The 11597-nt window shown below is 35.0% G+C and overlaps 1 protein-coding gene across 1 annotated transcript; it reads left to right on the plus strand.

The window, feature by feature from the left end:
• The first annotated feature begins 1864 nt into the window (after positions 1-1864).
• LOC139858446 (calcium-binding protein CP1-like) lies at positions 1865-2487 on the plus strand. The gene has a single exon (XM_071847294.1). It carries the CDS (start codon positions 1955-1957, stop codon positions 2402-2404), a length of 450 nt encoding a protein of 149 aa, XP_071703395.1. The 5' UTR covers positions 1865-1954; the 3' UTR covers positions 2405-2487.
• Positions 2488-11597: the final 9110 nt, after the last annotated feature.

An 11597-nucleotide genomic window follows, 5' to 3' on the forward strand; every position in this document is an offset into this window, starting at 1 on the left:
ACAATCTGAGAAACCTCATGAAAATCTTAAAATGCTACGAGCTTACGTCGGGCCTAAAAGTCAATTATCATAAGAGTATTTTATACGGGGTAGGGGTGGATGAATGCACTATAAGGAATGTGGCAAAATCGTTTAAATGTAACGTTGGTTCCTTCCCGTTCACCTATCTTGGGCTTCCGGTGGGTGGTAAGATGAATAAAATCGAAAGTTGGGCACCGGTTATAAACAAATTTGAAAAACGACTATCGGATTGGAGAACTCGTTCGATGTCTTATGGTGGACGCTTGACCCTTGTGAAATCGGTGTTAAATAGTCTTCCGTTGTACTTCTTCTCACTCTTCCGTGCCCCGCCTTGCGTGATCAAAAAACTTGAATGTGTAAGACGTTCCTTTTTTTGGGCTGGGTCGGGTAATAATTCTCATATTTCTTGGGTAAAATGGGAAGAAGCTATGCTTCCATATGCGTTGGGCGGGTTAAACGTGGGCTCTCTTAAAAACAAAAATTTGGCCTTAATCGGTAAGTGGTGGTGGAGGTTTAAAACCGAAACCAAGTTAAAACCGAAACCAACTCCTTATGGGTTAAGGTTATCTCGAGCATTTATGGGCCGAAGGGTGGGCTTGGTGAGGAAAATCATGCGCTTTTGAAATCATACAAAACTATTTGGTCTAATGTAATTGCTACAGGAAACTTAATCGACTCGCTTGGGGTTTCTTTTAAGAAGTCCTTTGTGAGAAAGATTGGTGACGGTGGCTCCACATCTTTTTGGCATGATGTTTGGCTTGGAGATAGTGAGTTAGGGAACAGGTTCGGAAGACTGGAAACAAATCCGGAAGTGTGTGTTAAAGAAAGGCTGGATTGAGATGGTACAAATGTAACAGCAAACTGGTCATGGGTTCGAAATCCTTCAGGAAGGGCGGGAGGGGAGCTGATCGAGCTGGGTAATCTCATACAGTCAGTAAAAATGGATCCTAACAATAAGGATTCATGGGTTTGGGGTGCAAATAAGTGTGGGGTTTTTACAACGAAGACATTAACTGAGCAGATTAATTTGAAGACACTTAATGCGGGGGCAAACGCTTTGGAAACGCTAAAAAACAAATTGGTGCCAAAAAAGGTCGAGGTATTTATTTGGAAGACTAGGAAGAAAAGATTACCGGTTCGAGTTGAACTTGGCAAAAGGGGGATCGACCTCCACTCGGTACGTTGTCCGCTTTGTGATAACGATATCGAAACGGTTGATCACTCCTTATTCTCGTGCAAAAAAGTTAGTGAAATATGGGATAAAGTCCTAAAATGGTGGAACTTCGGTGGGATATCGAATGTAAGACTTGACGAGCTACTTTTGGGCAAGACTAATCTGAGTGCGGGTTCGTATGCGGGTTCGTGTGTGGAAATTTTTCAAGCGGTCATGTGCACATGTTGTTATCTCATATGGAAAAATAGGAATCAAGTAGTTTTTAGTAACAAGTGTTGGAGTACCCCGGTTGCGTTAAGTGAAATCCAAATCAAAAGTTTCGAGTGGATCGCGAAAAGGTTCAAAAAGTAAACGACCGATTGGCACAATTGGTTTCACAACCCATCGATTTTTCTGAATTTTAATGTTGACTCGTGAGCTTCTGATGTAAGATGCTGCCTTAGCATCAATTCTTGTTGTAGTATTTGTGCTGCATGTTTTATTCGAGATGTATGTACATATGTAACTGAGGTTCTTGTTAATGAAATATTAGCTTGGTTGCTTTTCAAAAAAAAAAAATACTCCTTTTAAACTTTAAACTATTTTAATTGGACCCCGGTAACACGGTCATACTCGTGTACCGCCTATATATACTGAACGAATCCCCCTAAATTTCGGAAGCACAAAAATCAAATAAAAATCAACAAATCACGTTTTTATTCTCAAATCTCAAAAACCCTCCCACCATTCAATTCCACACGCACACAAAACACCATAACTATGTGTCCAACCGGTACCTCAAATTCCTTATTTCCGGCGAGAAACATCACCGATCTCCGGTCGGCGTTTGACGTCCTGGATGTCGACCATGACGGAAAAATCAGCCACGAAGATTTGAAAGCATCCTACACCGACGCAGATGATGACGTAATTGTTACAATGATGAAGGTAGCGGATTCAAACAAAAATGGTTACATTGAATACGATGAGTTTGAGAAGGTGTTGAAGAGAGATAACGGTTGTAGTAACGGCGTTATGGAGGATGTGTTTAGAACGATGGATCGTGACGGTGACGGTAAAGTAGGGTATGAAGATCTGAGAAGCTATTTGAATGCAGCTGGATTAGATGTTAATGATGATGAGATTAAGGCGATGATTAGGTTAGGTGGTTGTGATTCTGAATCTGATGGTGTTACGTTTAATGAGTTTATCAAAATATTGGCTGTTTAATTTTATTATTAATTAATTGTTCAATTTGTGTTTTTTCTTTTGGCGAATCTTCATTATTGGAATAACATTATTGGTTAAATTTGAGGTTCATTATTATTCGTTAAAATAAATGATACACTAATATAAACGTGTAGTTTAAAAAGAATTTTATATTTTTTTTTCTTATTATATGATTTAAAGATAGATTATAGAATCATAGATTATGGGTGTGTTTGGACGAAAGTAGCTGGAGCTGTAGCTTATAGCTGGAGCTGGAGCTTATGAGTAGGAGCCGGAGCTAGAACTTATTTTTGAAGCTCGTAGCTGGAGCTTATTATTTTTTATAAATGTTTGGTAAATTAGCTGTAGCTTATTTTTCAGTTCATAAGCTCCACTTTTTTTCATAAGCTACTACAAGTAGCTTATTTTTTCAGAGCTTATGATTTTCATAAGCTCTACTTTTTTTGTCTACCAAACAAAGCTTATGATTTGGAGCTTATTAAAATCATAAGCTCAAGCTCCCATAAGCTTCAATAAGCTCCAATAAGCTACGCGCCAAACACACCTTATAGCTTCAACATTATTATTAACTTTAGACTATCACAAATTAAGTTTTCATTTGCACAGATTAATAAAGATTATGCGGTACACTTTCATTAGTGTTATGAAGATATTTCTTAGAGACTCTGATTTGAAAGTTATAAGTTTGTTTGATAGATTGGGTATTGGGGTTGAACAGCTTTCCAAGAATGAGCATAGAGGTTAACGAATATTCTATGCACATGTTTGAGGGTGATTCCAAGACGTGGCTAAATATATATACATCCTTCTCAAATCTATTTTCCTTAAAACAATTCTCCTAAAACAAAAAAAATACACACATAGTTTTTAAAAAAGTGACAGTTCTTTACTTTTTAATTTTACCTTTACTTTTTATCTATCTTTTTATCTATAAAATATTGTAAAATTATTCTATTGGGAAAAAGTAATCATGGGGCGGACGAAGACATTTTACAAGCGGTTATTTGGTCGTGTTGTTATCTAGTGTGGAGAAATAGAAATCAAATGGTTTTCAAAAACAAGTGTTGGAGCGCACCTATGGCGCTAAACGAGATTCAAGTCAAGATATTCGAATGAGTCGCGAAGAGGCACAAGAAGAGAAATATCGATTGGCATTCTTGGTTCAACAATCCTGCGGTCTTTCTTAATTAAAGTTTTAATGATTTTTGCGGTTTCATAAATGAAATCTTAGCATCTCTATGTAATGTATATATCCTCTGTTGCGATGCTACTATGATTGTAAACTGTATCATTCGATTTTATTAATATAATATATGTTTTGCTTTTCAAAAAAAAAAAATTATTCTATTCAATTATGAAAGTGAATAATTAATTTGAGACATCAAAAAGAATAAATGGATGATAGAAATAAGACAGATGGAGTATCTAAATACCAAGTTAATTTAATGTAAATGGTGCTCAAAGTAAGGGTATCAACATAAACGTTCATTTTCCAAACAAATTATAAGGGTTCGTCCTTAAGAAAATGTAATTGCTAAAGTGCCCTCTTAAGTCTCAAGCCGACCTTGCGATTCGTGTGGTCTCGCTCATTATCGAGAAATTTGAAGTCACGACCTAGAATTTGTCGGCCATGACTGAGACCTCACAAGTCGCAAGGTCACATGGTTGCTTGCGACTTGCGACATACCGATAAGTTCTCGAGCATACGCACGTCACAAAGTACTCAAAGTCTGAATCGCAAGGCTCGTAAAGCTACCTTGCGACTTGCGTGTAACTTATCACGATAAAATTCCTGGATAAGATTTTCTGACATTAATTGAATTTCTAAAATAACGTTTTATACCTTATTTTAGACCTTTTACTGAGATTACCAAAAACATTCAATCAATACACTTTTCTCATTAATTTCAACACTTTCAAACAAACTTTCAACACTTACAACCAATACATTTTCAACACTTTCAACAAAATCACAGGGTTTACATTATGTTTCATGTACGATTATAACAATTTATATCAAAATGAGTTTAGGTAACAAGAAATTTGTTATGCATGTATGTAGTGGAGGAGCTTTTGAAATCATTAATAACACTCTCATTTATATGTCAATTGACTGCTTTAGAACTTCTTCGAAACTCTCGGGTTATTTTAAAAAGTTGATAAAACAAAAATCTTATATGGATAATGTTATAATTCAGTAGGCTTATAACTACCTTTAGTGGTTTGATTCTTGATGTTATAATTCAGTAGGCTTATAACTACCTTTAGTGGTTTGATTCTTGATGTTATAATTCAGTAGGCTTATAACTACCTTTAGTGGTTTGATTCTTGATGTTATAATTCAGTAGGCTTATAACTACCTTTAGTGATTTGATTCTTGATTTAGAATACTAATAATGAAGTGTAAGAACAAAGATGATAATGGAGAGAAAGAAAGAAACACTTTGTAAGTGTGAGAAATGGTGCAAGTTTAATGCTTGCATTCATGAGTATTTATAGCCTAAAATCTCAATATAAAAATACATACTTTGTGTACCAAAATTGACTATATGTATACACCAAAATTGACTATCCATATCTATATTATTATTATTATTATAACACTCCCCCTTGGATAGCAATTTTATTTTGTTGAAGATCAACTATAAATTACTGCCTCGTTAAAAACCTTGCTAAAGAAAACCCAGTGGGAAAAAACTTTAGCTAAGGGAAAAAGAGTGCAGCATGGAGTTGACTCCCCCTCAAGTAGACATCGCTTCATCTGTTACATCTTTTGAACATGTCTCATGCCAATGTTATGAACGTGTGTTCTGAAAATAGCAGTTGGAAGTGCTTTCGTGAAAAGATCAGCAGAGTTTTTGCTAGATTGCACATATCTCATTTCAATCTGGTTGTCCTTAATGAGATTTTGAGTGTATGAGAAGAATCTAGGTGGTATGTGTTTTGTTCGGTCACTTTTGATATACCCTTCTTTCATCTGTGCTATGCAAGCTGCATTATCTTCATAGATAGTTGTTGGACTTTTATCGCGTTCTAGTCCACAAGAATCAGTAATGAGTTGTGTCATTGATCTCAACCAAAAACATTCTCGAGTAGCTTCATGTAATGCAATCACTTCGGCATGATTTGACGATGTAGCAACAAGTGTTTGTTTTTGAGAACGCCATGATATTGCAGTACCTCCATTTAGGAATACATATCCAGTTTGAGATTTAGCTTTATGTGGATCAGATAAATAACCTGCATCTGCATAACCAACCAAATCTTGTTTTGATTCGTTAGAATAAAATAATCCTAAATCAGTAGTTCCTCGAAGGTATCGAAATATGTGTTTGATCCCATTCCAGTGTCTTTTGGTAGGAGCAGAGCTGAACCTTGCCAACAAATTAACTGCAAAAGAAATGTCAGGTCTTGTACAATTTGTAAGATACATAAGAGCTCCAATTGCACTAAGATATGGTACTTCTGGTCCAAGAATGTCTTCTTGATCTTCACATGGACGAAATGGATCAGCTTCAACATTGAGTGATCTAACAACCATAGGAGTACTTAATGGTTTTGCCTTGTCCATATTGAAACGTTTCAAAATCTTTTCAGTATATGTTGTTTGATGTACAAGTAAACCATTAGGCATATGCTCAATTTGTAAACCAAGGCAATACTTGGTTTTTCCGAGATCTTTCATTTCAAATTCTTTCTTTAGAAGTTGAATGGCTTCATGGATCTCTTTATTTGTACCTATGATGTTAAGATCATCAACATAAACAGCTATGATCACATATCCGGATGTTGTTTTCTTAATGAAAACACAAGGGCAAGTAAGATTATTTGTATACCCTTTGCTTATCAAGTAATCACTTAATCGGTTATACCACATACGTCCCGATTGTTTTAACCCATATAAAGATCTTTGTAATTTAATCGAATACATTTCTTTGGGTTTTGCATTTGATGCTTCTGGTACCTTAAATCCTTCAGGTATCTTCATATATATATCACTATCAAGTGATCCATATAGATAAGCAGTCACAACATCCATGAGATGCATTTCTAAATTTTTAGAAACTGCCAGACTGATTAAGTACCTAAAAGTAATTGCATCCATAACAGGAGAATAAGTTTCTTCATAATCAATTCCCGGTCTTTGAGAAAAACCTTGAGCTACAAGTCTAGCTTTATACCTTGTAACTTCATTTTTCTCATTTCTTTTTCGGACAAAAATCCATCTGTATCCTACAGGTTTCACATCTTTAGGAGTGAGAATGATGGATCCGAAAACTTTTCTTTTATTGAGTGATTCTAATTCAGCTCGTATTGCTTCTTTCCATTGAGCCCAATCATGTCTATTTTGACATTCAACCATAGATGTTGGTTCTGGATCATCATCATTATTCATGATGTCATATGCAACATTAAATGAAAATTTCTCATCAAGATTTTTCATTTCATTTCGGTTCCATAATATTTTTGAATATGCATAATTGATTGCAATTTCTGTATTGACATCATCAATCTCCTCTGCAGTAGGAGTACTGATTTGTGGTTCTTCTTGAACACTTTCTTTTACTTCATTATCAGCTGATTTTCTTTTTCGAGGATTTTTATCCTTTGAACCGATTGGTCTTCCACGTTTCTGACGTGGCAAAGATTCATGAGTGACGTTATTGCCAGCTTTTGGAATTTCAATTCGAGCTGGAGTATTTACTGCTGGTATATATGATTTTGTCACCGTTTTTGTATCTGTAAATGCATCAGGCAATTGATTTGCAAGTTCTTGTATATGCATTATCTTTTGAACTTCTGTCTCGCATTCTTTTGTGCGAGGATCAAGATACTTTAATTGAGGTTCACACCATGAAACATCATTTTCTTTATTTTTCATTTCTCCCCCTAATCTAGGGAACAATGTTTCATTAAAATGACAATCAGCAAAACGTGCTGTAAAAACGTCACCTGTCATAGGTTCAATATACCTTAATATTGAAGATGTTTCATATCCAACATATATTCCCAACCTCCTTTGAGGACCCATTTTTGTACGTTGTGGTGTCGCAATTGGAACATACACTGCACAACCAAATGTTCTAAGATGGGAAATATTTGGCTCTTGACCAAAAGCAAGTTGTAGGGGGGAATATTTATGACTTGCACTTGGTCTGATGCGAATCAATGCAGCAGCATGTAAAATTGCATGACCCCATATAGATACAGGGAGTTTTGTTCTCATTATCAATGGTCTAGCGATTAACTGTAAACGTTTAATCAATGACTCTGCTAAACCATTTTGTGTATGCACATGAGCAACAGAATGTTCAACAACAATTCCTATAGACATGCAATAGTCATTAAATGCTTGAGATGTAAATTCACCAGCATTATCAAGTCTCACCCTTTTAATGGTGTAATCATGAAAATGAGCTCTCAATTTAATAATTTGGGCAAGAAATTTTGCAAATGCCACATTACGGCTTGATAACAGACAAACATGAGACCATCTGCTAGATGCGTCTATTAGAACCATGAAATATCTAAATGGTCCACATGGTGGATGAATTGGTCCACATATATCACCTTGAATTCTTTCAAGAAACATTGGTGATTCTTTCTCAACCTTAAGTGGTGAGGGTCTAGTTATCAATTTTCCAAGAGAGCAAGATGTACATGGAACCATTGTATCATGATGGATTTTTCTATCCTTTAGTGGATGTCCATGAGTACATTCAATAATCCTTTTCATCATTGTTGATCCTGGATGGCCTAATCTGTTATGCCATAAACTGAATACACCAGGATCAATATATTTTTCGTTAACTACCATATGTATTTCTGGTACATTTATATGTGTATAATGTAATCCAGAACTAAGTCTTGGCAGTTTTTCAACCACATGACTCTTGTCAGTGATACTTAAATATTTCTCATTTTCTGTTGTCACTGACTGATAATCATACCCGTTAAGGTATATGTCGGAGAAACTCAATAAATTTCTGCTTGACTTGGGAGAAAATAAGGCATCATTTATTAAAAATTTTGTACCATTTGGTAGTATGAAATTTGCCTTTCCTATCCCTTTTATCAAGTTAGCAGGTCCTGATATTGTATGTATAGTTCCTTCCGTTGGTTTTAGATCAATAAAATATTTCTCGGATTTAAGTATAGTGTGTGTAGTTCCACTGTCTGCTATACAGAGATCTCCACCACTTGATTGATGTTGTATTCCAGCAAAATTCATATTGAACTTCATATATAAGAAATAAATAGTGAGTACATTAATATTACACAATATTTTAAACGCAAATAGATAGTACTGAAACATTTAGCAAACATAATGACAAAGACAGACGATATTAAATCGTTTATTTTTCAAAAGACACACAACTTAAACATTCAAGAAATCTTCATATAAATCAGATGGTTTCTCAGTGACTGTTGGATCAATATTATCCACAAAATTTACTTCCTTTTCTTTACCTTTCAGCGAATCCTGATACATCTTAATAAGATGTTTAGATGTTCGGCAAGTATTATCCCAGTGGCCCATTCTACCACATCTGTAGCAAGATTCTTCAGAATTTTTAGAAGAATTTTCTTCAACATCTTGTTTAATGGGCTTGTTTTGTGGTTGATATTTATATTTTCGTGGATTACTATTTCTTTGACCACCACGGCCACGACCACGACCACGTCCACGCCCATTACCATTACCATAAGGATGGTTTCTACCATAGTTATGGCTTTTGGCATGATGATGGTGATGGTTATTATAACCACGACCTTGCCCGCGTCCTTGTCCCTGTTTATAATTATTTGCAGTATTTGCTTCAGGGATTGCAAGTGTACCAGTAGGACGGGATTGCTGATTTTTCATTAATAGCTCATCATTTTGCTCTGCAACTAAGAGATATGAATTAAGTTCAGGATATGTTTTGAACTTTAGCATTCTCAAATTTCTTTGCACTGTGATGTTTGCAGCATTCATTGTGGAGAAAGTTTTCTCCATCATGTCTGCATCACTAATTTCATGTCCACAGAATTTAAGTTGTGAACATGTATTATACAGAGCTGAGCTGTATTCATTTACTTTCTTAAAGTCTTGGAACCTTAATGTTCTCCATTGTTCCATTGCAGCTGGAAGTAAAATTTCTCTTTGATTATTGAATCTGCTTTTGAGACCTTCCCATAAAACATGGGGATCTTCTACAGTCACATAATTATTTTGTAAGCATTCATCAATATGTTGATGAATAAAGCAACATGCCGTAGCTTGTTCTTTTTCAGAACAAGTGTTGTTTTCATTTATGGTTTCAAGAATGCCCATTGATTTAAGATGCATTTTTACTTTTATAACCCATGGCATGTAGTTGTTTCCAGTTGATTCTAAAGGAGTAAATTTAAGCTTTTCCAGATTCGACATTTTCTATTATCAAAAATTAAAACAAACATCATGATAAATTAGAGTCAATTTATATTCATAAGTATATAAACATTAAACATAAATTTAATATAACATAAATGATAAGTAGGTGACAGTGTCGACCATGTGTAAGCAATCATAAATAAATGTTATATAACAAAAATATAAATATTAGTAAACATAAATGAAAATTTGGCGACAGTGTCGACCATATATTTTTTCAGGTGGTATAACCGACCTATATCATTCTGGTGGTATAACCGACCATATATCATTTTGGTGGTATAACCGACCATATATCATTTTGGTGGCAGAGCCAACCATATTTAGTATTAAGATTATCGTGCTGATAACGTGTTATAATTCAGTAGGCTTATAACTACCTTTAGTGGTTTGATTCTTGATGTTATAATTCAGTAGGCTTATAACTACCTTTAGTGGTTTGATTCTTGATGTTATAATTCAGTAGGCTTATAACTACCTTTAGTGGTTTGATTCTTGATGTTATAATTCAGTAGGCTTATAACTACCTTTAGTGATTTGATTCTTGATTTAGAATACTAATAATGAAGTGTAAGAACAAAGATGATAATGGAGAGAAAGAAAGAAACACTTTGTAAGTGTGAGAAATGGTGCAAGTTTAATGCTTGCATTCATGAGTATTTATAGCCTAAAATCTCAATATAAAAATACATACTTTGTGTACCAAAATTGACTATATGTATACACCAAAATTGACTATCCATATCTATATTATTATTATTATTATAACAGATAAGACATTTTTTAGTGCCTTGATAAATGGTCACAACACAAGTCGCAAGTAAACAGCAAGACATAGACGCAAGGTCAATACCTTGCGTACCTTACGACGTGCGTATGAATGTCGACTTCTCAATCAGTCGCAAGTCGTAAAGTTGACCTGATCAAGTGTTCTCGGTCATAACCGACAAATTATATGTCGCGACTTGAAATTTCTTGGTAATGACCGAGACCACACGATCAAAAGGTCACAAGGTGGACTTGTGATTTGCGATGTTATTTTGCCAATTACGTATTTTTACGATGAATTATTATAGTTTAATTGAAAAACATGCGTTTTGATTAATAGCTACTCAGGGTATTTATATAAAATTAGTGAGGATGGTTTGAATTTAAAATAAAGTTACATAAAGTTTTGTTTTGATTAAAAATTGCAAAAAGTTGAAATACGCATCATAAAGGAATAAATAATAAATCAATACATAAAAATAAATGAATAAATAAACACTATATAAAAAAATGGGGATGGTTCAGCTCCACTTCATCAAGGGAAAACTGAAACACTGAAAGAAAGGGGTTGAAAAAAAGGCGCTCTGATATCGGCTAAAAAGTCACATTTTTACCTCGATATTAGAGCCCAAAAATAATAAAGTTTCAAGCTTTGTCCGCAAAATAATCGCTTTTTCGGTTAATTTTGTAGATTAAGTGATTACAAAGGCGATGCAAAAAGAATAAAGTAAATCGGAGCTTAAACGAAGATTCTAGAGCGAAAACGGTGAAAGACAAGTTACGACCCATGAAATCAAGTTACGATCCAGCAAAACAGCAGAACAGGGCAGGCCATACGGCTTGCCATACGGCCTGCCACTATGGGAAACGGCCTGCCACCATCTGGGCACACAAACCGGCTTGGCCTGGCATACGGCCTGCCTGCCGTATGCCAGGAAAATCTTGCCTATTTAAGAAGCTTTTTGTCATCCTTTTTTCACACACCTCTTTTCACTCTCTCACTACAAT

The sequence above is a fragment of the Rutidosis leptorrhynchoides genome, chromosome 7 (genome assembly GCF_046630445.1).
Source record: "Rutidosis leptorrhynchoides isolate AG116_Rl617_1_P2 chromosome 7, CSIRO_AGI_Rlap_v1, whole genome shotgun sequence".
Lineage (NCBI taxonomy): Eukaryota > Viridiplantae > Streptophyta > Magnoliopsida > Asterales > Asteraceae > Rutidosis > Rutidosis leptorrhynchoides.

Coding starts and splice junctions, on each gene's coding strand:
- LOC139858446 (XM_071847294.1), top strand. CDS start 1,955: ATGTGTCCAACCGGTACCTCAAATTCCTTATTTCCGGCGAGAAACATC.